Genomic DNA, 27,887 nt, shown 5'->3' on the forward strand with positions numbered 1-27,887 from the left:
TTCTGGTTTTAGTGACCTTAACGGGTCCAAAAGTGTTAAATACCATTTTGTCAGTAGGGAAAGTTTTAAAGTATGTCGCTGCTGCTGGTACTGAGTTACGCCTTTCCTGTGTTGTCAGGTATCTGAACCACGTCCGGGCCGCCATGCCGCAGGACACGGCGGGAGGATACACCTCGGCTCTGGCGTGTTACCGCGCCATCCAGGACGCTTTCAGCGGCCTGTTTTCTGTCAGTGGATGAATGGACAAATACGACTTTACCATCTCTGTGACGTCAACGTTGACCCGCTTTTCATAAAGATTTGTATAGATTTTTTTGTTTTCCATTAATGTTATTTTTAAATAAAGTAAGAAAAATTTATTTTTCCATTTTGTGGGTTTATTTAAAACTCAAATGTAATCATGTACAGTCTCATAAGAAGAAAAAAAATCAATTTAAGGGCATAAAACTAAAATATTGTTTGAAAAATTAAACTTAAAGTCCTAAAAAAAAAGCCAATCAGATGTGGAATCATGTTAAATCTGGAGCGTCTTCACACTTTGGTTTCTTTGGGGCCGGTTCCTCAGATGATTCTGTGAACACAGATAATACGAAAATCAACATTTTAATCTATTAGAAGACAGCTAAAAAAGAGTGAATACTTTTTAAAAATATATATTTATAACTGGAAGCTCAAAACAGCAGCTTCCTTAGTCATCCAAACACAAAAGATTAGAAGGAAAAACATTGTTTAACTAAAATGATGCAAAATGTAACGCAAGAGCTACACCATTTTTGTACTGGTTTAAATATGATCCATCTATCTATAAAATGGGAAAGACAACAGAACATGTCGTTCATTTTAAATGGCTGCAAGAAAATAAGAAATTTCCTGTAGACAGGAAAATTATTCCTGGCTACAGGAATCCTATAGAGCATAAATGTACTCAAAGAAGCATAACAGGTCACTTTTAAAAGGTTTGTGTTGTACTTTTTTTGTAAAAAAAAAAAGTAGTTTTATAATGATTAATTTGTAAAACATCCAAAGAAGTGAATACTGTTAATAAGCAGAGTCGGTATGTTTTGTGTTCAGGTTTGTTTCTCACCTGTTTTGGTTTCGCTGCTGCAGTAAAGAACGTCTCTAGGAACAGTGAACCTCACACACATCATGTCCTTGTTTGGTGCCACGTTACGCACAAAATGCACGGAGCACTCGTTCTCCAGAGGGAACCCGAGGCTGCGGGACGCCCTCTGCACCACGTCCACCTCCGGATCGTCATGCTTAGAGAAACCGTAGCAATGCACTGTGGGAAGGTTCTGGTCGCAGGTCGGCTCTGGCTGCAGGAGGCCCCGGAAAGCGTCCAGAAACTCCAGCGCCAGCGCAGGCAGGTTCATGACCACATGGACGGCAGATTCCCCCTTCAGCAGAGCGGGCAGCTCCCGCCTCAGAGGCCCGCGGATGAAATCTCTGCCGTCCAGATTGAAGGTTTGGACTTTGCTCTCCACCTTGTTTAGTTTGCAGTTGTGTTGCAGCCATCTGTACGACTCCGGGTTGAGATCGTTGGCCAGAACTTTGGCGCCGAGGCGGGCGGCCGGGATGGCGAAGGGTCCGACCCCGGCGAAGACGTCGAACACGGCGTCGCCACGTTTAACCAGCTGCACCACTCTTTGGTGCTCTGTGCTCAGCCGGGGGTTCCAGTAGACGCGAGAAAAGTCAAACTCATAAGTCACGCCGTTTTCCTTCACCTGCAAGGACAGAAGATGAGGCGCAAGAGTGAGATACAAAACTTCAAAAAGAGAGAAATTAAATATTTATTCAGTGAGTTATTGTAGGTACTTGGAGCAGTAAAGACAGAATGCAGTTACTTTATAATCGTTTACATCACTGACATTATTTTTCAGCAAATTATTCTGTTTATCAAAGCTGCAGTTGTATGTAGCTTTTATAAAATGTTTTTTACATATTTGTTGAAACTGTCAGCATGTTGAGGCAGTTTAATATGAGATAGATAATCTGAAAGAATCAATCTCCTTCTTTCTAAGCTACTAGTGCCGTCCTAAGAAACACACCACCAAAAACAACCAATCAGAGCCAGGAGGCGGGTCTTAGCGCTGTCAAACAACCCCATGTACTTGCTGCTAAATATGCTAAACAACTTACAGAAAAACCGTTTATCTGTCGTCATCGGTAGCCATGCTAACTAACCTTAGAACTAGTTAGTTAAATTAATGGACTGAACATAAGTAAACCTCTCAGGTTAATTGATCTATGTGGGAGTGAGCCATATAAAATAACTGCGCATACTTTGGCGACCATGTTTTCCTCTCCAGCCAGAACCTCCATCTTGAAGTTGCGGTATGTTGAGTCGATTATGTTCGTCTTGTTGACCACACATGTGACTCCTGGGTTTTTGTCCATAATGACTTGACCTACAGAAGAAAGAGCAGAAAATCTGAACTTTGTCAACCACATACAGCTAATATCTATTATCTATTAGCTTAAGAAAAATATTTTAAATGTTTTACATTTTTACCACAGCAGGTTAATTTCACAGAAATATTTAGAAATCATGTTAATTCAGTTAGAAAAATCAGATCAATGTTTTCTTCTTTTTAGCACTAATTATTTTTCTGCCTCAGTTAATTAATATGTCCTCTTGTCTTTCTTATTTTGAAGAGTGGGTAATTATATTGGGTTTCTGTATGACGTCATATTTAGCACGACCAGCTGCAACTCTATTGATTATTCTGACGATTAATCAATTGATTTATCAGATAAAAAATGGTCACATTGTAGAGATTTTTAAAAAAAATTGTACTATGATAGAAATACATTAAAAGATCCAAATAAATAAGCAAATAAAAGTTGTATTGCCTAAAATGCATAAACAGCATTTCTTTAGTGAACATTTGATTATTTGTAACAGCGGATGCAGCTAAAATTTATTCCTATTGTTGTTTTGTTTATTTCTTTTGGATATTAAAAATGTTTCAGTTATAAATTTTAAATATTTATTAGAATTTAAAGTTTATTGATCTTTGAGACTCTGTTCTTGCATTCATGTTACTTAAAAATTGTCTCAAAACAACAATATTATTGTTTATCGCAATAACTTATGGGACAATTTATCGTACAGCTAAATTTGTTATTGTGACATGCTCAGTTGGTCTAGTTACTTGGAAATAGTAATTAGTTACTATCACTGATTACTTCCATAAGAAAGTTACTTATTTTCAAAAGTAATTTGTTACTTAGGTACAACCTGAATACGCAATAAATCAAATTCTTTCTGCATATTCTGTTATGTAAAATTTAGTCATGAACCCGTCTCTTTGTAAAACTTGATTTGTTTCGCTCTTCTAACTCTATGCAAATCACCAAAGCATTAAATGAAATGCAGGTCTCTCTTGTTGTTATTGTGATCATTTTTCCAGTCATATCGTCCAGTCCTACCGATGAGGTTCTTGTACGGCAGCTGGTGGTCTCTCAGGTTCATGTGGGCGATGTGTCCCACTCGGCTGAACGCTGAGGTCACATCCTGTCCCTGAGGCAGCACCGCCTCCAGCACCTCCTCCGTCTTCAGGTTGTCGTAGGTCAGCTTCAGGTCGTATTGTCGCAGCTCATCAGAGACGCCGAACGACCTGAGTGCCTCCGCTTCAGCCTCACTGAACGAACTGGCCGACGACACCCTCTGGGGGTCCAGAAGGACCAACCGGAAACTGCTGCCCTCCTCGCTGCCTGGAACCACCCGATGCACACCTGGGCACTGGAGAGTGGACTTCTTCAGGCTCTTCACGACTTTATTTAGGACCCTGGTTGGTACCTGCAGAGCTGGAACTGTGATGGTCTGTGTGAAGGCGTCTTTGTCCAGAGAGGTCATGCCCCGGACCTCGGGAGGGGGTCGGTACAGTTTGGGCTCCATCGCGGCCCACCCGACGAACCCAGAACTGACCGAGTCTGAAAAGAGGAAACTCTGGCGAACAGCAGCAGAACCGAGTTTTGTTTGAGTTTGAACGGATTCAAATGTTCTGGAGAGGAATCTGTTGAGGTGCAAAGTAAAAATGGAGGAAAAAATCAGATGTATGAAACTTTAAAAATACAACTACATAAAAGCAAACAAGATACTTCTTCTGACATTTGCTCAGACTGTGTTGTTTTCTCAGAAACAGACTTAGATGTTTCTTCAATCATTTTCTGATGCTGATGAGTTAAAAAACTAATTTCCTTAAAAGTCTATTTCCTTATCTGTATAACCGATACTAAACCATAACTTTCAATTTAATTTCTTTGGTATTTTCAGCAACAGTTGTCATGAAACTACTACTTATTCTCCATTTTAATGGTTTATTATATTATTTCAAGTTTATAATCTTAGCAATTCAAAATAAATAAAAGCTGTAAAACAGCTGTTAATAAAAGAAAATCTTGCTATTTTCTTTTTTATTCAAACATGGTTTTGATGTGTTTTCTACAGTGTAGTTTTTATTTGTAAGTATTTTGGAAACGTCTTACAACTTCTTAATGTTAATTTCATCTCACAAACTATGATATTGTAAAAATATAAAATTATGCATTTTGCAGTAAACAAATGTGGGTGGATTATATAAAAGCTTTGCATGAAGCTCTATAACCCATTAAATGCGTTAAAATCCGGCCCAGTCTCCTCTACTCTTAAATAATTACAGGAATTTATTATGAGGTTTATTATAGAAATATTATTCAAGTGTAACAGCAGGAAGTCAAAGTGAAAGCCCGCATATTCACACAAAGGTAAATATATAATATGAATTAAGAGATCAAAGCATCTAATTGCCCCATATAAGAAAAGATTAGCACACAAACTCTGGATAACTGTATCCTGATTCATAAAGCTGAAATATAAATAAAGACGTAGCGTGTTAGTAAATGTTATTCACGGTTTAACTGATAGCTTTCATTATAGAACATAATTGTATTCTGCTGTAAAACTGATGAAAGGGGACACGTTTAGCTACTGTTTATCTGCATACTGTTTATCGGCATTTGAACCGCTCTGTAACGCTTTTTCTGATACAATACAATCTCTAAGCGACATGTCATAATGGCGGCTCTTATGATGACATGATTTTAATTTAAAAAGTCACATATTTATCGTTTGCAGTTAAACGATAGAAACTCACCTCAACATCCTCCGTTCAAAGGCACGCTTTAATTACGTCATCCACACTCGACGGGAGCCGCCTGGGGATTGATCAACAACTTTACAACTCGAAGGAGCAGGAAGTAAGGATGAGGGGAAGATCTCAAGCTGAGAAAATATGTTTAGATAAAGATTGGATTCAAGCTTAAGTTAAAAAATAAAAAAGAAGAATTAAATGGATCTTAAGACACTAATCAGCTGACGAGCCGATAAGACTTCTGGAGACGATGTGCTCATAAAACCAGGGAGCGAATATTGTTCTGTGTTTTTATCTGTTCAGAATGAGCATCAACAGCAGCGAACAGGCGGATGTTTATACCAGGCTCTCTGAAAGAGACTCCGCTCTTAGCGAGAATACTCCTCTGTTGGGAAATGTGAGTATTTAATTATCCCGTCTGCGTCTGTTAAAGATAAAAAAATTTAATTTATCAGTAAGTTACTGCTTTATCTCCGTGTTTATGGTCAAAATCACATGAGCTGGACTTCACTTTTTCAGTTTCTTTTAAGTTTTTTGCTTTCGTCAGCACTCTCGGTCCACTCCGAGAACAAATGTTTAGACCGACTTCTGCTTTTATTTTTTGTTTGGAAAAGTCTCATTTTACACTTCTTTGTACTTGAATATGCACACTTATATTTTACATAGTTTGATCTGACTGTCTTAATGTTTTTCCACTTCACTACTTTTCTTTTTATGTAAAAGATGTCAAAATTAAATTAGTCCCCAAAAATTAATGTCAAGTAGCTCAAACTTAACAGATTTTTACTGAAGAAAAAGTTCAAAGTTGTCACCAAAGAATTTACTGAAGTAAGCGTAAACCATATTTGATTAAAAAAAGAAAAAAGTTGCTCAAGCACCAAGTAACTGATCATAATATCTGATTTAAATTTAACAATAGTGGAATCTGAAAGAGAAATATGCAAAGTTATGTGTTAATACTGATCTTTTATACACTGAGATTAAAAAAAAGAAATTAATAACACAATCACAGGCAGAAGAAACTTTCTTCACAGCAATTCACATAAATATAAATATATGCATATATATATTTAAATTAATTACTGCAAATTGTTCTGTGTATTTACAAAATTGTAATATTGTAGTCTTTTATTAAAGCCACAAACAGAATGAAGAACCAATCAAACTTTCTGGGACTGTATTTTAAACCTGAGTCAACCAGCCTCAACCAACGTTTAATTAAATAAACATATTTAATCGATTCACTATGTGGCTTTTAGGCTGTTAGTGAAAAACTGATTGAAATCAAAACTGTTACCTTCAACTTTTTTATTAAATGGGAAATAATGCAATAAAAGGCAAATACTCTCTTCAGCAGCTCTTTTGGTAAATTCTCATAGGAATCTTGGTATTGATCGTTTTTAAAGGTATCTTTAGGACCTTGTGTTCCAACATGACGAACCCCTGATTAAACCTGCATTAGGAAAAATAACTCAAGATTGTGTTTAACATTAACTCTGTTTTAGAGATTATGGGCTCATCAGTCATATTCTCTCCAGGCTCATAGTGAATATTTGCCGTATTTTAGTGTCTCAAATTCTGTGATGACAATATCTGTTGCAACTGAGCCACAGTACCTCTCCTCTTCTCTTTAAATCACGACCCCATTCCTCTGTTCACTTAAGCATCTGGATCAATAAAATCTCCTATCAGGTGCGGGGGATGGAGGAAAAGGGTTGGAAAAGTTCAACAGACTGGCCCGATATTTTCCAGTGACCACAGGTGATGAGCTTCACCTCGGTGTCACTCAAACAGCTGTGAGCTTGTTCCAAACACACCTTTCTGCACATTGATTGCAGTATTTGCTTGATTGAAATCTGCAGGACTTTTCACTCTGCAGCTGGTCTGTATTCACCTCCATGTGGTTACTGCACTGCAAAAACACAAAATCCTATCAAGTGTTTTTAGTGCAAATATCTTATTATACTTGAAATACGACAAAACTAACTTACAAGTAACTTTTAGGAAAGTCATTAAGACTTGTTTTAAGTGAATAATTCCTTAAATCTGATAATAAAAATAAATTTTTCCACTGACAGATTGTTTTAGTTCTAACTAGCATTAGCATTCAGGGAGAAACTGTACCATAGCAGAGAACAAAGGGGGTAAGCAGCATGCACATGTACATGATTGACAGCGCTAAGACTGATGGCACTGGAAGAAGACAGAGGAGCTTGATTTTTATTTATTTATTTTCGTAGATTATCAGTTTTATACGATACTGTCACAACATGATGACAATTTCAACAAATGCATAAAAATTTTTTCATAAAAGTTACATACTTCAGCTTTGAGAAAATACTGTCTTAAAATAACGTCCTGTCTTGCTGAAAAGTTATTTGTAAGCTAGTTTTGTCTTATTTCCAGTGTAGTGAGATATTTACACTAGAAACTAGACTGAAAATACTTGGTACTTCCTGTCTTCCAGTACTGTAACGGGGTGAATCCGACCGCTCGGCTGCAGGTCAATCCAAGCTTGTTGTGACACCGACACCAGAGTTGCCACTTGTTCTGTCCAGGATATCCCCCATTAGAGGGGTCAAGCAGTTTGTGCAGCTCCCCTTATCCTGAGCTCAGGCAGCTGTCCTGCAGCCAGCAGCTCAAATCCCACCCGTCCATTCCCGTTTCCATCCCCTGATCCTGCAGGCCCCTGCGGTGTTGTTTTATGACATCCATCATCGGGCCTGGCCAGTTGTTCCTCGTAATGTCAGGACGAATCAGCAGGTTTCTTTCTCAGCTGTGTGTCTCTATTCCTGTGGTTTTACTTGTTTTTTGTTTTTTTCTGTGCAGGGATTGGCGCAGACCAGAGCCACTGGAGCCTCCTTCGCCTCCTGTGTGTTCAACCTGATGAACGCCATCATGGGCAGTGGGATTCTGGGTCTGGCTTATGCCATGGCCAGCACAGGGATAGTTGAGTTTTGGTAAGGGAGGCTCCTTTCACCACTCCTTTCTTTCTGAAACCTTTAACACTTTGTACTTAGTGCTTTCCCTTTGTTCCCAGCATCCTGTTAGTACTGGTGTCCAGCCTTGCAGCATATTCCATCCATCTGCTTCTGACGCTTTGTGACCAAACAGGTGAGAATAAAACTATCTGACCGTAAAGGTGACTTATCCTCAAACAGGTTGAGATAGCTTTATGGATTATAGAAAACATGTTTATCACATTGTTTGCACAAAAAAGAGAGATTCATAGGAAATTAGATTTTAGTCTGTTTTAGGGCGTCTTGTCACTTTAAATTCAAATAAGCTGCTTCTGACCACGCCCCCACAACTCAACATTTATACTCTCAGTAAAAATGGCTGCCATAATTCAATTAAATTCAACCTCAAAAATGTTGTTGCAACTCATATTAATTCAACATTCTTCAAAGAGTAATTGTAGATGGCGATAGCTGTGGGCATAGATCTCTTGTAGTGGTCTGTAATGCAGCTAATTTGAAGAAGCTTCTGTTTGAAGACATTTTGGTTTTCTAAGTCAGTCTCATGAAGAGGATGGTCAGGGTTGTCCATAATTATCTTGATTTTTATATACAATTCTTCTGTGGATCATTATATCCTGGACATGTGCAATTACATAACAGTACAGTCTTTGAAAAGTTTTAGTAGAGCTTCCCACACAACCAAGAAGAATTGGTTTCAACCATATATATATTTATATATGGTTAATATTTAAATTGACATTAATAAAGTATTATTGAATTAAAACCAGCGAACCAAACCTGCTGGAACTCACCTTGGGTTGCTAGGTGACAGGCGGAACTCCACTGGGGTTTCTAGGTAACCACCAATGGCTGCTCATTTGTAACGTCACATTCCGGAGGTTTTTAAACGGCTCATTTTCCAAACACAAAAAAAAAACAACTTGGTGGGGGGGTTTTTCAGACGCAGTAGAAACCCAAATGGAAATAGAAAATTGTGCAAAATGTGAATTTTCCATAAAACGTCCCCTTTAACTAATTCCCTGTAAATCCTCCTCACTGTTTGGTGTCGACTTCACATCCTGAGTTGTTCTTCCATTACTCAAGATTTGATCAGTTTGCTGTAAAGTTTCCAAATGCAATCTGATTCAAGTCCTGATTGTTACCTAATCAAGTGATATTTGATTAATTAGAACAAAAAGGGTCAAAGGTGACCAAAGAGAAGATAAAAAGGAAAAACAATAGTGGGACATGCTGGTTGGTGATTGCCACTAAATTAGGTTAAAGCCAGTGTTTATTTTCTGGTCAACACACAGAAATATTTTCCTATTTCTCCCCTACTTCCTTTAAGATTAAAATTTTTCCAAACAGTTTAAACCAGAAATGTATTTGTACAGTGTAAAAAGCACATTCTCATCATTTTTTAAATGTCTAACATTAAATCCGGCTAAACTTATTCTGCTTTGGGTCCATTAGGATCACAAAAACGATCTCTCTTTGCTAGATCCCAGAATGAGAATCACCTTTTTTATTACTAATGTCACTATCCTTTGAAACGATTTGGGAAAGCCCTGATGATGTCACAACTTTTTCAGCTTCTGATTGGTTAATTGGGAGCATTTGAATGAATTGGTGGCACATATTTTATGGAGGTATCTTTTTGTGACATTTTGTGAACTTTGTGGCTCATTGATATGTAAAAATAATGTCTCATTCCCACTAAAACAATCTTGCATGAACATCCGATGATTTCTATTGATTTAGTCTCCATAAAATTAGGAAAAATTACAGCAAACCTTCAAAATGCTTCTTATGAGACTGTTATACAACAACAAACTGTCTTCAGTCAGAGGCTTCTTCAGATTAGCTGTAACACTGACCGCTACAGCAAAATTGTGTAACAGCATTTTAAAAAATCAATTACAGATCAATTCAAAGGTCTTACATAGAATCAAAAACACAAAAAGAAAATACATCAATCTTCCTTAGTATTGATGAAAAAGTACTTTTAATTACCAGTACGTATAACTAGTATTTTTCCATCAATATTTAGGAATTATTGACTTAAAATAAGCTACAATATATTGCTGAAAAGTTACTTATAAGTTAATTTTGTTTCATTTCAAGTCTACTAAGATATTTGCACTAGAAACTAGACAAAAGTACTTGGTAAGATTTTGTGTTTTTTGCAGTGGGACATGTTACAGTATTTGTTTATTTTAATCTTTTAACTGTATTTTGCTGTAGGTATCAACTTGTATGAGGAACTTGGAGAAAAAGCCTTGAAAAAACCAGGAAAAGTACGTTTTTTTTTCAGGATTGTTCCTAATGTTGTCAGTTTGAATGGTTTGTTTGCTCTAATTGCTTTCTGTTTTTTTCTCTCCAGCTTTTGGTCGGTTTAGCGATTCTCATCCAAAATATAGGTGGTGAGTCGGCCTTCTTTTCAACACGAAGTAACAGACATTATTTCTGACATGCTGGACATGAAGCGATTATGTGGTTTTTATGAGAAGCAGAGCTGCGACTGGCCGAGGAATGCTGCAGGGACGGTTTGTTTATTTTGGAGGCGAACATCGCCTCCTGCTGGTGAACAGAACATCCTGTGCTGATGTCCTCTGCTCGTTTCTCATCACCTCCCCCCTGTGAGGCCATTATCTAGATTCCCTGATAACCTCTGACCTCGAACCGCCGTCCTCTCCACCCCCTCCCCCTGGGCCTGAAACATGACTTCTCCCCTAATTGATTGCTGATGGTAAAACTCGCTCCCTCCCTGTTGTGGGCAGGAATAGCATTTTGGATCCACTCCACCACAGAGGATTATATTGATTAGTCAAACTTTTGGTTTTTGAAAGTGTTATTTTGGAAAAATCTGACTTTTTTTCACCAACATAATCCTTGGTTACTTTGTTCAGTGTGGTGTCGCCTAGGGCGGCCATCTTGCTTCACAAGTGTGTTTTAAAGCTTCCATTTGTCTGGACTTTGACTTCAGATCAACTCTACGGTGAAATATAAGCGCCAGGCTAGGAATGGTTTTAAATTACAAGAATAAAGTTGTAATATTAGGAAAATAAAGTAGTGTGGTAGCTTTAATAATCGATTATTGTGATGATTAATCAATTAATCTGAAAATATTTGGCAAATTTTGCAGATTTTTCAATATTACAAATACATAAAAAATGCCAACAAACAAATAATTCAGTTCCTTTTTTAATAATTCCTTTAGTAAATTTCAACCAGATGAAGTTGAAACTCAGACAGTTTTGGATAAAACATATTTACAAACAAATGTGTGTTTTTTTATCTTAAATGAATATATACTGCAAAATTAATCTATACTTTGTACTTTGTTACTGCTCCAAATATGCTATTTGTTCAGCAAATAGAGTTTTTGAGTCCTTATGCTGAACGATTAATTGGTTGCTAAATTAGTTGACAATCATTTCAATAATTGATTCATCATGATTACTTCGATTAATCGTTTCAGCCTTACATCTTGTGAAGTTATATTTTGGTATATGTTTTACGTTAAAATCTTACCAAATAGTTTTAGTTTAGTTTCCAGTGCAAATTTGTCTTATTTCAGAAATAGCTTTGGAGCAATATGTTGGAACTTGTTTTAAGTCAATACTTCCCGAACGTTGGTGAAAAAGCACTAGTTCCATTGGCAGATTTGTTTAAACTTGTAATATAATATTTTTCCCATGTTGTAAGTTAAATAATTTGCCAATAGAATTAGTATTGTTTCACCGATATTAAGGAATTATTGACTTATCTTAATTATTATTAATATTGACAAGCTCCTATACATTGCTGAAAGATTCTTGGTAAGATTTCTCTTATTTCAAGTGGAATCAGATATTTGAATGGGAAACGAGGCAAAAATATTTGGTGAGATCTTCTGTTTTTGCAGTGCAATAATTAATAGAAATACTTAATCTTTCAATATTTCATTGTAAAATTATCAGTTTCAGGACTTTGAAAGCAACTATTTCATAGAAAGATCTACACAAACTGAGCTTTTCTCACTAAGGCGTTTATTTATTTATTTATTTTGTAAAATTGCGTCTTTCTTCTGCTAATATTCTGAATATGTTCTTGCCAGTTCTCTTTCTGGTGTTTAAAAAAGAAAAAAGAAAGTGAAAAATTTCTTAAATTGTATCAGTTATGAAAAAAATCAGATGTTATGTTTAATCCGTATCGCTCATCTGTAGTTGCAGCTCGGTTGGGTAGATCTTCGCCTCTCCTCTAATGTGTTGGTGTTTCCCCAGCATGCAGGAGTGAGAGAGCCAGCACTCCAGTGTGCATTTGCTCCTTTTATAAGAGTGCAATTAGCCTCACTCTGGGTAAACATTCATCTGCGCTGCCAAAGGCTGAGCAGCCAATTGACCTTAATTACTGACCACCCCATGGCTCTGCAGCCGGCCGGCCTCTCCTGGCTCCTAATGAAATGAAAGCGGCTCTTTCCCATCTTGGATTCACACTGGAGCGATTTACTGACCACACACAGAAAACTCACCTGTATTCTCCTTTAACATTACATGCATGCTGATTATCAGTGATTGTTTTCTTACCACTTGGCCGATAACTGTCCTCTTTGTTCACTCAAGGGCCATTTTGAGTAGTCGTGTAAGTATTATCTCACCTCTGGTTCCTATAGAAGTGCGTGGTGCACTGCAAAAACACAAACTCTCAGCAAGTGTTTCTGTAGTTTCTAGTCTAAATATCTTAAGATAAGACAAAACTGACTGAAAAGTAACATTTTAGCAAGAAATAGGAGCTTGTTTTCAGTCAATAAGTCATTAAAATTGATAAAAATCTACTAGTTCCACTAGAAGATTATTTCACAAATAACATGGGAAAAATGTCTAGCCATTTTTTCATCAATGTTAATCAATATTTATGAATTATTTTCTTAAAACAAGCTCTTATTTCTTGCTGAAATGTTACTTTTCAGTCAGTTTTCTCTTAATTCAAGTGTTTTAAGATCTAGAAACTAGATAAAAAAATTATTATTATTATTTGGTGATTTTTGCAGTGTGTGCTCAGTTTGACCAGCTGTATGAAGCTAACCTGCTGCATCCCGTGTTTCTGTCAATGTGGCTTTAGAATTTTAGTTTGTTTCTTATAGCTGCTGTATGTAACTTTATCTTAAAAATAAAAATTTATTATTTATATATTTTTTTAAAACTGTCCTTATGTTGTATAATATGAGATAAACTGTGAAAAGATTGAGCTTCTTTGATTCTCCCAGCGCTCCCAGTTCTAAATATAGAAATACACAGTTTGGTCAGGAACAACCAATCAAAGCCAGGAGGAGGGTCTTAGCGCTGTCAATCATGCTTGTGTACATGCTGTTCACACCTTCCCCTTTGGAAGAAATAATCAGGCTGGTTAGATGGCAGATAAACAATTTTCCTGGAATGGTAAGACGTCTCTGCGCCACTGGAACACTGAGCAGCGTGTACATGAGGATGATTGACAGCGCTAAGACCCTGCTCCTGGCTCTGATTTACATGCTGTCTCTTTAATATTTTTCATGGTTGACTAACCAAAGCAGCTCTGAGAGTTTAAATCCATCTGTCTGTCCATCGCTTCATTATTCTAATGTTTGCCACTGTAATAAAATCATTATACATTCACTGTTTGTTAGTATAACGACTAGAAAAATAAACTAAAAAGTCTGGAATAAATGTTGAGTTTCAACATAGATAGCAGGAACCCTGGATCAATAATCACATCGATAGTCACTTGTGGATCAAAAACCTCTAATGTAGATAACATTGAAGCAAATGGACAGATGGAATCAAGCTGCCATGTCAGTATTTTGATTCCCAGAAAGAAAACACTGAAACAGTAATGAAGGAGTGAAGGATCCCTGCCTGCCAAGTTGTAGCACTCAGAGACGGCAGCTGTTGCTCATAGAGAGAACTTGCTTGTGTCTGTGTGGGCGAGAGCGTTATTGGAGGAATTTTCTTTTCTAAACAAATACAGGATCTAAGGGATTATGGCTGGGATTATTTAAAGGAGAGCCAAAGACCCGCCTCAGGGCTGCAGGGTCCCAGCTAGCCCTGCATGTGCCTGGCTTCCCCAATCATAAACCCCTTAAATTCAGCAATGAACACACACTGAAACATATAAACACACAACGTCTAACCAAATAACTTTGGGCTAGTTGCTAGTGCAAATATCTTGGTAAACTAAGTTGCAAGTAACTTTTCCTCAAGATATAAGAGCTTGTTTTAAGTCCGTAATTCCTTAATGTTGATAAAAACAAAAGATACTACTTCCACAAGCAGATTTTTTTCCCTTATAATAAGGAATTTATAAGATATTTTTGATGTTGGAAGTAAAAAATTTACCAGTGGAAATAGTACTTTTTCAATATTAAGAAATTATTGTCCAAAATAGTTACTAACAAGTGTACTAGGATACATGATACTAAAAATACTTGGTAAGATTTTGCGGTTTTGCTGTTCTCTTTCTGAACTAGACAAAGACAGTCTAGTCTTTGTCTAGATTGTCTAGACAAGTTCAGCATTTGTCTAGTTCAGCAGTCGAAACCACTTGACTAAAAGTGCTGACGTTCCGCTTGGGTTGCTAAGTGATGAGCTGGGGTTGCTAGGCAACGGCGCAGTGCCCAGAATTCTGACTCAACAATCTGAATTTCAAGTTTGCCAAGATACTTTCACTAGAGACTAGAAAAAAACGCATTAAGATTTTGGGGTTTTGCAGTGAGTTTGCTGTTCTTTTAGCGTTCCTCACACTGGACAACGTTTTTCTGAGCTAACAGGAAGTGAATCGATCTTCTGTCTGTTTGACTGTCTGTGGGAAGTGGAAGTATCTTGTTTCCTGGCGAGGCAGAGAAAGGTTGGAAGTACCTGGATTAGCGTTAGAGATCATTACTGTTAGCATTCCTGCTCCCTCCTCACCCGATTAACCTCATCCTGGCTGCTCTGCAGCAATTTGAAGCCCTGTGTTTTGTCTGCCACTTCCAACTGGGGGCTTTACTGGGGATCTCCCAAGGCTAGCCACCCATGTTGTGTTAGCCTGCTCCCTTTCCTGTGTTTTTTCCCAACCCTGTGTTTTCTGAAGTATGTGTTTAAAATAACCCACCCAAGTCTAACTTAGTTTTTCTGAGCAATTACAAACTCTATTTCAATAATCCTGGTGTCAAAATAAAGCTAACACTTGAGAGTCCATCAGAAGTGCAAGTATCACAGTACCTGCATTAGTTTAAGAGAAAATGAAGATTGAACATAAAATAATTTGGATTTTTTTTTTGTCCCTTGTCAGGATTCTTTTTAATATTATACATGTTATAACACTTTTAGAATTATCATAAATAAGGCTACAAAACTTTTGAGAACCATAAGATCCACCTTTACCTGTGCAAACATGAATGCAGTTGAGGTAAACAAAAGCAAATTTAGAGGTTTTAGTTAAAAATAAAAATACCTAGGCAGGTTGACATTATCTACAAAACTGGGGATTTTCTGTGATTTTATTTACTAAACTTATTTTGCAGGTATTTTCCTTAAATACCTGCATTTATTTTTTTATTATTATTTTTTTTTAAATTGAAGTGTTGGTTTTGTTGTTGTTTTAGAAATTCAGTGCAAAAGAAAAAAAAGAGAAATCACAGCAAATTTAGGCACATTTTACTGAAACAAAAATTCAAATCACCAATAAATATATTTTTGGCACTACCAGAGCTCCATACAATGTTTTTTTGTTTTAATGAAAGTTCCTGGTCACTGATGCATATCTTGGAGCCCTTGTGCTTCCTGCTCAGCTCAAACACTTAAATACTTTTTACTCGCTTCTAGACATTTAGAGTATGAGGTTTCCATGGTTACCAGATATGTTCAGCTGAGAGCAGGAGCAATAAAACATTCAGATATGAGTTGAGAACCGCTCGTGGTGGCCTTCATCTGCTTTGTGTGATCTTGGTTAAAATTTAATCTGTTTTTTTGTTTGTTTTTGACGCTGTTTTGTTTTCCTTGTTTCTCCTCAGCCATGTCGTCCTACTTGTTCATCCTGAAGTCGGAGCTTCCTGCAGCCATCAGCAGCCTCCTGAATGCAGGAAACACTGAGTGGGTTCATGCAGCCTGCTCAAAATGAGAATGTTTTTAAAACATTTTAAAAGTTAATGATTGAAGTAGTTATTCAAATTAGCAGCAGTTTAGTCAGTTATCTTCTTTTACGATTGAAATAAATCAATTTCCACATTTTGGAACTTTACAATGACAAAATTTAATGTATTAATTTTTTTCATGCAAAATTCAGAACATTATGATGTGACTGCTTCAGCCCCCTCTCACTCTGATTCCCCTAAATTAAATGTAGCAGTCAGGTACCTTCTGAACTCACCTTGTTAGTAAATATTAGTGTAACAGTACACAGAAATCACAGTTCAGTCCAACATTTGGTTTACTTCACGCAAGAGAAACAACCAAAAATGTAGCTGGATATTTTTTTCTATTAATAGCAGTTGGATGAATTGTGGAACAATCAAACCACTTGAAATTAATCAATGTTGTTGTTTAGGATTAAAGATTTTAGTGAATAAAATAAAATTAAAATAATTTATTGAATTATTTTTGTTTTTAATAGGCAATCTAGTAAACTAAATGTACTTGAATGTGATGTTTACATTCTGCTTGAGGTTTTTGCAGTTGAATAGTTCAGTGAATTGTGCAAAATGAATACTGTACCATAAAGTTTTGGTTCTTTCCAACTAACATCCACCATTCTAGATGGACCATTCAGTGTTCCCAAATAGCGTTTATTGATAGCTCGGAGTTCCCTCTGTTTTGTTTTGGTGTTATGCAGAATTTAACTTTTTGCACACCAGCTTAATGCTATATATGGTATTTAAAAAAAAATGCTGGATGATAAATTCTCCCGGAAATTATTGCGGTAATTGATGATTATGCATTGAAAGACAAATAAACTTTAATTTAGTAGAACACTAGAACTGAAAAATATTTAAATATCCAAAATTAAACAACCCAAACACAAAAAATAAAATGGATTATGATGCCGCTGTTCATAAAACTACCCTCCACAAAATGTTGATCATCAGAAAGGAAATTATTAAGCTAATTTTAATTTATCATAGAGGTTTATCCACAACACCTTGAAAAACCATCCGCGCAGTGAAACATGATGATGGCAGCATTATAATGTGGGATAAACAAGAAATTTGTGGCAAATCTTAAAATTTGTCACAATATTCAATTTGCTGAAGTTGAATATTCAACTTCAGCAAAGTTGAATATTCATCTTTATTCAACTTTGCTGAATAAAGATGAATAAACTTTATTCAGCAAAGTTTATTCATCTTTGCTGAATAAACTTTCATTTATTCAGCAAAGATGAAAAAAAAAAATCAGATGTTAGATGTAAAAAGTTACTTTTTGTTTGTTTAGTTGCATAAAATCCCAGTACTTGTTTTTGTAATTTGGAAAAGCTCAGATTATTTGAAAACTTTGCAAGAACCATCAGCAGCCTGCGTCCTTCAGTGACCTTTCTGGTCGATCCTGCAGCTTCCCGTCCTCGCAGCGCGTCGTCCTCTGGCCAAGAATGTAACGTACATCTCTTTATTATTGACCACACCAGTTTAAGCAGGACTTGTAGCGGCTCTCAGCCCCCATCCGTCAACATCTGACTCTTCCACGCACAGCTGCTCCGTATTAGCACGCTGCATTCACCCCGCCACCCCCAAATCTCTCACACATGTTCCCCAGAATCAGACTGATACAACGGGATATCAGTTTTGCCAGTCTAATTACGGCTCGCTGTGGAGGGGAGCAAAACGTTCCTGTTAATGAGCGGCTTCAGGGACGTTAACAGGAGCCTGTTTGCTACCATCAAAGCGGGAATAAATGAGTGAACACGCATAACGCAGAGGAATGAAAGCAGTCCTACATGTTGTTTTTGTTTGTCTGCTGGAAAGGCTTTTCTTTCCCCTTTTTGTTTTTTATGCCATGCAGCGGATTTTAGTGCCATTATAAATGGAAAAATAAAGGGGTAAAATCTGCCCCAAAAGTTCTATTAAAAAAATGTATTCTGATTAATCTCAGAAATTTTCTGGAAAAAAGTAACAAGATTTCTACCTTTGAAATGTCCAAAAGTAAAAAAAATAAAAAATTCGAAATTTTTTTTTGGATAAATATAAATTTTTCTTCAAGCTATTTTTTGCTTTTTAATCTCAGAAATTACGCTCACTTAAAGAGGACTTACACAAAAATTCACAATTTGCAGGGTTTTGTTTTCCAATTTGGGTCTTAACTGATTTTTAAAACGGCTCAGGCACTAAAAATAAAACACTCAGACAATTTTTGGCAATAAGTTACTGTTTTCAGTGTCTGGAAAATGAGTCATTTCAAAAACCTTAAGTCAAGTCACATTTAACAGGCAATGTGTTGTTACCTATTAACCCCATACTAGACATGCCCAGTTACCTAGCAACCAAGCTGAGCACCAGCATGTTTGTCAGCTGGTTTTATCGCCGTATGCAGTGTACAATGGCTACTGGAAAATACAAGTTTTCTTAACTTACTAGTTAGAAACCACTTGCTGCGTTCTGGTTGGTTGTGCAGGAGGCTCCACTTCTGCTTTTCAAAGATGTATGGTTATATAATTGTTCATCTGTTTGCAGCCATTTTTATGTGCAAATGTAAACGTTGAGTTGGCAGGCGTGGCCAACAGCAGCTTATTTGGATTTAAAGTGACAGGAAGCCCCGAAAACGACTAAACATAGGCAGAACTGAGCAGACTAAAATCTCCTTATCTAATAATGAAAATGTAATGAACACATTTTGTTTAGGCCTTAGACCTATTCTGACCTGTTAAAGGAAGCTCAATAGGTCACCTTTAGAGATTGTTGGGAGTGAGAGCAGACGTCCCACCTGACATCCAGACATAGGCACGGGCGCCACAGCTGTGAAGCTGCCGGGAACGGGTCAGTGGGTGTTGATGTGGTCGGAGCAGGTGCTGCTGACGGCGGGTCGGGCATGGAGCCAGTCCCTTATGACCCAGCACTGTGCAACGACAACCAGGACCCGTCCCAGACGACCCTGACCCCAACGGAGCCAGCATGGCTTCCATATGTGTCACTGCAGCGCCGCCTCTTCCTCCTCCTCCACAATCCCCAATAAACCACCAAGGCTCTCCTTCAGAAAAAGAAAATATTATTCCCCTCTCTGAAAACCCTGCAAGAGAAATGTGGTCCCATCTGATGGAGCGACACAGCGTTAGCATGTGAACTACATGATTGTTGTGATTTGAAAGAGCTAAAGCCTTTAATTCGTTCCATATGATGGATCTGTCACTCTGTATTTGAGTCCAAAATGGAGACAAATTTCCAGAGCTGGTTCATCTTAAAGCACGCCACTTTAAGACATTTCAGAAAGTCTGCTGCAATTCAACCTTGACTTTTAATGCTTTACCTCTTGTGTTTTACAGAAATGCCTGGTATGAAGATGGCAGGCTACTTCTCATCATAATCACATTTTGTGTTGTTGCGCCTTTAGCAATGCTGCCAAAAATCGGTGAGTTTCCAAACAAAAAAAGTGTTGTTTTTCCGTCACTGACTGGTTTGAATCACTCTGTCTTCCTGGATGTGTGTCTCTCTCCCACCAAAGGATTCCTGGGTTACACCAGCAGCCTTGCCTTCATCTTCATGTTGTATTTTACAGTTGTGGTGAGCTCTGACCCAAACCTTGAAAAATCTGTTGACTGCATTTTTTCCAATGTTGACTTGCTCCATTGTCGTCTTGTTTCTAGGTTGTGGTGAAGAAATGGTCTATTCCATGTCCGCTGCCTCATAACATCACAACGCTCTCAGACTTTAAGAAGGTCGTAAACAGTTTATTCAGAACAAAAACACGGTTCAGCTCAGTTCAATGCAGTAAAATAGTTTTACTATTCTGTACGTTAATGTAGAGGATGAACATGTTAAATATAACTAATTGATTCTCATAATTGATCACATCCACTTTATTGTGAAAAATATGCACTCATTATACTGCAAAAACACAAAATCTTACCAAGTATTTTTGGTTTTGATTTTACTGCAATTATCTTATTACACTTGAAATCAGACAAAACTAACTTTTAGATAACTTTTCAATAAGAAACAGAAGCTTGGTTTGAGTCAATAATTCCTTGATATTGATGAAAAATGGCAGAAATTTTTCCCTGTTATTAGTGAAATAATCTGCTGGTGTAACTAGTAGGGTTTTTTTTAATCAATATTAAGGGATTATTTACTTAAAACAAGCTCCTATAACTTGCTGAAAAGATATTTATAATTTAATTTTCTCTTACTATTAAGATATTTACTCTACAAACAAAACTAAAAATACTTGGTAATGGTTAAAGACTTTGTGGTCCGTCTTGGAACAATTTAAATCCAGATTGTTGTACCACAATTCTGGCTGTTGAGCCGTTGCCTAGCAACCCCAGCCCAGCTCATCACCTAGCAACCCAAATGGAGCTCCAGCAAACTAACTTACAAGTAACTTTTCAACAAGATATAGGAGGTTTTTTTAAGTTAATAATTCTTTAATACTGATTTCCACTGGGGGATTATTTCACTAGCCAGATATAAAGTGTTTAAAGTAGAATAGTGGGGTGTTTGCTGCAGTGTGAAACCGAAAGGAAGTTACATTTAGATTTTTATTAATTCTTTTATTATCTTTCTTGGTATATGAGAATAAAGTCATATTACCAGCTAAGTCATATTATTGACTTTATTGTTAAATTATTTCAACTGTATTATCATATACCAAGAAAAATATTAAATATTCTTATAATTCTTTTATTCTTTTACTTACTTAGCATGACCCTAATACTCTGCTGTAAGGAAGTAATTGTTGATTTTTTCCCCTCTATTATTTTGGCTGCATCTCTGCTTTACTTTTGAGTGAGTAGGCATGTCTGGAGTTTTGTGAGGTAGGTAGAATTTGCCCAGGCGTTCATGGCCAACGGGATTATGAGGGAAAGCCGGGATGTTGAGTTTACTGATTGTGTCAGATTTGGCTGATGAGGACCAGAGCGGGCCGCTCAGAGCTCTGTATGGTGAATAAAGCCAGTCCTTAAGGGAAGGAAGTCCAGGTGACCTTTCCTGATCCTGGAAATGAACTCTGACTTTTAGAAATTCAACACCCAGCTACAACCCCAAACTGAGCGCGAGCTAACTTACTTTTACCAAAGTTGTTTTTTCCTAGAGATGTGAGGGCAAACAGTGAGAATATATTTCTATTTTCAGACGTAGATGTAAATTAAAAAAGATATTCCTTTTGTTGTTTCTTGCAGGTATCAAACCAATCTGACTCAGAATGTACACCTAAACTCTTCATCCTCTCCATAAAGGTGAGTGTATATTAATACTGCAAAAATAAAAATCTTGCTAACCCCCTGCGCCACCACAGCACGCCCCATGTTAGGAGGCCTTAGTTCTCGTCGCGGGTTCGACTCCCGGTCCTGACGACCTTTGTCGCATGTCGTCCCCCCTCTCCTCACCCTACTTCCTGTCTGCCTACTGTCGCAAAAATACGAGCCATTAGCGCCGCAAAAACTCTTTGGAGAAAAAATAAAAAATCTTACCAAGTAATTTTGGTCTAGTTTTTATTGCAATTATCTTATCACACTTCAAATAATACAAAAAATTAACATATGATTAACATTTCACCATGGAATGAGCTTGTTTTAAATCAATAATTCCTTAATAATGAGTTTTCAAAAGAGTACTAGTTCCATTGGCAGATTATTTTAAATTATAACAAGACAATTTTCTCTTGTTATAAGTGAAATTATCTGTGTTGAAAGTTGTTGAAAGCCATTTGTTCCACTCCGCTGACGGGTCACACTCTCACCTGTGACGGGTTGTTGTGTTTTTATGAGGAAGACGAGCAACGCCCTGTCCAGCTGCCCCTCATATTTATATTACATTCCAAGAGAAAACGTGCAACTTGCAGATTTACAGTGCCCTGCAATAGTTTTCACACTCCTTAATCTTTTTTTACATTGAAATGATGAACTTCAGCATCTTTCAGTGGGATTTTGAGTGATACACTAGCATACAAAGTGTATAGGTTTTACTAATGAATATTTGAAAATTGTGGCATATTTTAATTGAACCCGTATGAGTCAAGGCTTTGTAGAAGCTACTTTCACTCGATTTAACGGTATTTTCACATCACTCCTGTTTAATTTGCTTAAATCAAACTCTAGTTTGTTTGCCTAGAAAGTCAGGTTAATTTGGGAATGTGTGAATGCCCAATCAAACTCTGGTTGAAGTGAACTCTGCAGAAAGTGGACTATAGCACAGGACTTCCTGGGTAAACACAACAAAAACAAATTCAAGAATGTAGCACTAGATGGAGAAATGGATCATGTTCTTTTACCAAAGACAAAAGAGAATTTGGTTCAGTTTCTAATTAAAATATCTTACTATACTTAAAATAAGACAAAACCAACTTACAAGTAACTTCTCACCAACCAACTGGAGCTTTTCGTAAATCAGTAATTCCTTAAGATTCATTAAAAGTACTAGTTACGCTGGCAGATTATTTCACTCAAGATTCATGACTCAATAAATTTTTCCCATGTCATAAGTGAAGTAATCTAGTGGAAGTAGTACTTTATTACAAAGACTAAGGAATTATTAACTTAAAACAAGCTCCTACACATTGCTGAAAAGATATTTTTGTAGTAGTTTTGTCTTCTTTCAAGTGTATTAAGATATTTGCACTGGAAACTAGACAAAAATATTTAACCATTGGGTATTTTTGCAGCTTCCAACTGGTTTTCTCATGGATTTTCCTGTATTCAGCTCCATCCTTCTTCTCATCAACTCTAATTAGCTCATTTTCTGTTTGTTGCAGAGTGCCTACGCCATCCCTACTATGGCCTTCTCCTTTCTGTGCCATACAGCCATCCTGCCCATCTACTGCGAACTGAAGCGGTCAGTCTCCGGCTTGAATACGTCTCTGGACCCTGCTATGTAGCCGCTAAGCTAACTGTATGACTGCGCTGTCTTTCAGACCAACCAAAACCCGAATGCAGAACGTCGCAAACATCAGCATCGGTCTCAGCTTCCTGCTCTACTTCATTTCTGCTCTGTTTGGGTACCTCACCTTCTATAGTAAGTAGGGCTGAAACGATTAATCAAATTGATATGATTATTCGATGATGAATCACAACTAATCGATTGTGGAAATAATCGTCAACTAATTTTGTATATATTTGTGTATTAACTGGAATACACAGACTCAAAAAAGGCAATTATCTGAAAGAACAACATAATCAGATCAGTAATTAAACCAAAACTGTACAAAAATATATACATTAGCATTCAAGATTCTAAAAAGGCTTATTTTTCTGTATAAATGTTCTATTCAGAACTAACATTGAGGTATTACTATAGCTTCACCTGGTTCAACTTCTGAAAAGAAATCTGTCAACGAATTATCCTATTAAAATTTTAATCCAAAAATAACCAACAGGTCTGCCCTGCACTGTGTTGATGTTGCAGATGGATCCTTTGCCACAAATTATCAAGTGTACACTAAAGGAATGCTGTGTGGTTGCTTTTTAGGAAATACAATGTTTATATTCTTTTATCTTATAAAAGAAATAGAATTGTTTATTTGCATTTTTATAGTATTTCTAAAGTATAAATAAAAAGTATGCATCTCTGCCAGTTTTCTAAAATCTGATTAATCAGATTAATCGATAACTAAAATAACCATTACTTGCAGACCTCATCAGTTTAAAGTCCTGCTCTGTTTCTGCTCCTTTATTCTTCGTCTTCTCCTTTCAGGTCATGTAGATTCTGAGCTGCTGCGCGGCTACGACGTGTACCTGCCGCGCGACGTCATGGTGATGACGGTCCGGCTGGCCATCCTTCTCTCTGTGCTGCTGACGGTGCCGCTCATACACTTCCCTGTGAGTGCGCCACGTCAGATTAGATGTCAGAGGAATCGCTTTTTAAGCTAAAACTTTTAATTTTCATGAATTAGGCCCGTAAGGCTGTGATTGTGATGCTGTACGGAGGAAACCACTTCTCCTGGCTGACCCACATCGTCTCCGCTCTGATCATCCTGGGTGTGGTGCTGGTGTTGGCCATCTTCGTGCCTGATATCAGGAATGTGTTTGGAGTCGTTGGTATGTAAGAAATTATTTCATTTTACTATATTTTTTTTGTCTTTGAGGCAGAATTGATGACACCTTTTAAGCCGTACCCAGGCCTGTTACAGTAACAAATTCTGCTGGATGTGAAATTCTCCCATAACTTATTGCGATAAACGATAATATTATTTTGAGACAATTCTCTAGTAACATAATGATAATTTCAGAATAATGCAAGAACACACTCTCAAAGATCAATACACTTTAATTTCTAACATTTAACTCTGGATCTAGACAACATTTTGAATATCTGCAATAAATAAACAAACAACAAATAAAATGTATACTAAAGTCTCTGTAAACAAAATTTCCCATCACTTCAAAAATACAAAATCTTACCAAGTATTTTAGTCTAGTTGGGGCCTGCCCATAGCAATGCATAAGGAGAGCAGTGACTGACTTGCGAAGCAAGTCAGTCACTGCCTCCATGCATTGCATGGCAGGCACCTATTGTTCTACACCCAATAGAATGTTTCTTTATTGGGGCCTGCCCATAGCAATGCATAAGGAGAGCAGTGACTGACTTGACAAGTCAGTCACTGCCTCCATGCATTGCATGGCAGGCACCTATTGTTCTACACCCAATAGAACGCTTCTTATTGGGGTTTGCCCATAGCAATGCATAGGAGAGCAGTGACTGACTTGCAAGCAAGTCAGTCACTGCCTCCATGCATTGCATGGCAGGCACCTATTGTTCTACACCCAATAGAATGTTTCTTTAATACGTATTATTTATTATTCTTCCGTTACCGTTAATGCTCGCATCGCTATGAGCCCACCCACAAAAGTGGTATCAAAACGTGCGGCTCGTTCCCGGGAAGGGAGCTATTACTTTTGGTGGGATTTGGAGTTACCATGGCGACGTAAAAAGCAAAAAACGACCCCAAAATCACTAACGAGCTCACCAGGTGCAAGTCTCGTCGTCAAGGGGACGAGGCAACCAGTAAATCCTGAAAATACCCTATTTTTGAGGATTTTCTGTGTCGTCATAACCTTATGTAGAGACGCCATTCAAACTTCATTTTGTAGATACGTCCGTGATCTCTTTTAAAGTGAAGACAGCACGTCAATATGTATTATGGTTTGTCCACAACTTCTTTCTAAGCGACCCAAAGTTTTTGATTTTTGGAAAAATCAGAGTGTGAAGGCCGCTCCGCTAGAGTGAGAGTCAGAGTGAAATTTCGACCCCAAATCATTTTTTAACTCGCCCTCACGCTCACAAATATTGCATGATTGGTATCAAACTTGGTCATGACATTGATACTGCGTGCCTACTCGGTCAAATGTTTTCAAAAATTATCTAGCGCTTACAGTTTTCTCTCCAGGTGCTTCAGAGCAAAGTCATGCGCCAGGGTAGCAGACAGATCTCACTGATTCACTTCCATGTATTTCTGATAAATTTCAGACCTTGGCACACACTTTTTTTATCTCATCGCTGTTAATACTGTGAGTGAGGTAGAGATATGAATGGGGACTATGTGAGACAAATAGCCCTCTCATATGCTTCAAACGGTTTTCGAATATGTATTACGGTTCCCGAACGGAAACAGTTTTTGCCATGCTTTTTTAGTCAAACTGGCTGGCTCAAACAGAGAATTGTCTCCCCCTGGATGTCTCACTCACAGCTGGCAGAGAGGATTATTTACCATGGCAACGGAACCCAGAGCAGGGAGAGCTGCTGAGGACTTCAAATACGCATCACTGTAGTTCGAACTACTAGTTCAGTTAAAACAGAGGAGGACTGAGATGGCCTTTAGAAAAACTTGCTGCTATGGGCTGTATATAACTAATTTAACCCTGTCACTGTTACACATGGGATGAGTCTAGCCCTTTGAAATGAAGCTTACTGAAAATTTCAAAATAAAAGCCCTTGAAAATTTTTACATCAGGTCATTGCTTTTTTGAGCGTTATATGACTGATTTAATCCAATGACTGTTACACATGGGATGACTTTGACCCTTTCAAATGAAGCTTAACAAAATTTCAAAATAAAAGCCTTGGGAATTTTTAAATCATTTAATAGATCAATTTGGCTTTATGGGACACGTTTATCCAAAGCACTCTTACACATTGGATTAGTGTGGGCATTTAATATGAAGCTTACTGCAAATTTCAAAATAAAAGCCTCAAAATGCCCCTTCTGATAGTGCATCACGAGGGGCGTGCAGTGATATCATTCTGCATTATCTGTTTATCCGAGGTTAGGGAACTGCCTTGCGCAGCAAGGCAGTTCATTAGCATTAGCCTTTTAGCTTAAATAAGCTATTTTCTATTTTTCAGACTTATTAGCCATGTTTAGTATACTTAATGGAGTAAGTAAATGACAGTAAACATTCTAATGATACCCCACATGCTACTGAAAGTATTTATGCTTATATTAGCATATTTGCTCATTTTAGCTAATGCACTTGCTTTATCATACTGAATGTTGCATGTCCAGCTTACTTAACATTCTTGTGATTCTCCACATGCTATTGATTACATTGCAGCTTTCTTTAGCATTGATGCAAATTGTTAGCATCAGAACGCTGGGTCCAAACCGACGGGCACACTTTGGCAGGCCCCAGTTAAATTTCTTCAGGAATTTTCTAGTTATTATTATTGGGGCCTGCCCATAGCAATGCATAAGGAGAGCAGTGACTGACTTGCGAAGCAAGTCAGTCACTGCCTCCATGCATTGCATGGCAGGCACCTATTGTTCTACACCCAATAGAATGTCTCTTTATTATTGGGGCCTGCCCATAGCAATGCATAAGGAGAGTGACTGACTCTGGCGGCTAAGTCAGTCACTGCCTCATGCATTGTATGGCAGGCACCTATTGTTCTACACCCAATAGAATGTCCTTTATTATTCTTAACTTATTCTTCCGTCACCGTGAATGCGGCTCGTATCATGAGCCCACCCACAAAAGTGGTATCAAACCGTGCGGCTCGATCCCGTGTGGTGTGCTATTACTTTTGGTGGTATTTGGAGTTACCTTGGCGACGTAAAAAGCAAAAAACGACCCCAAAATCACTAACGAGCTCACCAGGTGCATCTCTCGTCGTCAAGGGGATGAGGCAACCAGTAAATCCTGAAAATACCCTATTTTTGAGGATTTTCTGTGTCGTCATAACTTTATGTAGAAACGCCATTCAAACTTCATTTTGTAGATACGTCCGTGATCTCTTTTAAAGTGAAGACAGCACGTCAATATGTATTATGGTTTGTCCACAACTTCTTTCTAAGCGACCCAAAGTTTTTGATTTTGGAAAAATCAGAGGTGAAGGTCCCCCGCTAGAGTGAGAGTCAGAGCGACATTTTGACCCCAAATCATTTTTTAACTCGCCCTCACGCTCACAAATATTGCATGATTGGTATCAAACTTGGTCATGACATTGATACGCTGCCTGCTCGTCAAATGTTTTCAAAAATTATCTAGCGCTTACAGTTTTCTCTCCAGGTGCTTCAGAGCAAAGTCATGCGCCAGGGTAGCAGACAGATCTCACTGATTCACTTCCATGTATTTCTGAAAAATTACAGACCTTGGCACACACTTTTTTTATCTCATCGCTGTTAATACTGTGAGTGAGGTAGAGATATGAATGGCGGGA

The 27,887-nt window shown here is 37.6% G+C and overlaps 3 protein-coding genes across 5 annotated transcripts in view; 2 read left to right on the forward strand and 1 right to left on the reverse strand.

Annotated features, from left to right (window-relative positions):
* The window catches only part of mnat1 (MNAT1 component of CDK activating kinase), a 58,270-nt gene extending 54,886 nt beyond the window's left edge, over positions 1-3,384 (forward strand). Inside the window, exon 8 of the mRNA XM_044141826.1 lies at positions 119-3,384. Coding sequence (XP_043997761.1) covers positions 119-239 — 121 coding nt within the window. The 3' untranslated portion in view covers positions 240-3,384. The remainder of the gene's footprint in view (positions 1-118) is intronic.
* On the reverse strand, positions 356-5,238 carry trmt5 (tRNA methyltransferase 5). Its single transcript, XM_044141821.1, has 5 exons — positions 5,139-5,238; positions 3,433-4,019; positions 2,284-2,408; positions 1,085-1,724; positions 356-571 (listed from the first exon to the last, which is right to left on the reverse strand). Exons 1-5 carry the CDS (start codon positions 5,144-5,146, stop codon positions 510-512), a joined length of 1,422 nt encoding a protein of 473 aa, XP_043997756.1. The 5' UTR covers positions 5,147-5,238; the 3' UTR covers positions 356-509.
* slc38a6 (solute carrier family 38 member 6) overlaps positions 5,160-27,887 on the forward strand; it is a 44,012-nt gene continuing 21,284 nt past the window's right edge. For 2 of the 3 annotated variants that reach the window (XM_044141824.1, XM_044141822.1), the window contains exons 1-14: positions 5,403-5,532; positions 7,965-8,095; positions 8,176-8,249; positions 10,340-10,392; positions 10,479-10,518; positions 16,107-16,185; positions 19,562-19,647; positions 19,741-19,799; positions 19,883-19,954; positions 21,416-21,472; positions 22,987-23,066; positions 23,146-23,246; positions 23,925-24,049; positions 24,124-24,268. In XM_044141824.1, the coding sequence (XP_043997759.1) occupies positions 5,440-5,532; positions 7,965-8,095; positions 8,176-8,249; positions 10,340-10,392; positions 10,479-10,518; positions 16,107-16,185; positions 19,562-19,647; positions 19,741-19,799; positions 19,883-19,954; positions 21,416-21,472; positions 22,987-23,066; positions 23,146-23,246; positions 23,925-24,049; positions 24,124-24,268 (1,195 nt within the window). In that variant the 5' untranslated portion in view covers positions 5,403-5,439. Of the gene's footprint in view, positions 5,242-5,402; positions 5,533-7,964; positions 8,096-8,175; positions 8,250-10,339; positions 10,393-10,478; positions 10,519-16,106; positions 16,186-19,561; positions 19,648-19,740; positions 19,800-19,882; positions 19,955-21,415; positions 21,473-22,986; positions 23,067-23,145; positions 23,247-23,924; positions 24,050-24,123; positions 24,269-27,887 lie in introns of those variants that run through there. The other variant, XM_044141823.1, reaches the window with a different exon arrangement.

This window comes from Gambusia affinis, linkage group LG16 (genome assembly GCF_019740435.1).
Source record: "Gambusia affinis linkage group LG16, SWU_Gaff_1.0, whole genome shotgun sequence".
Lineage (NCBI taxonomy): Eukaryota > Metazoa > Chordata > Actinopteri > Cyprinodontiformes > Poeciliidae > Gambusia > Gambusia affinis.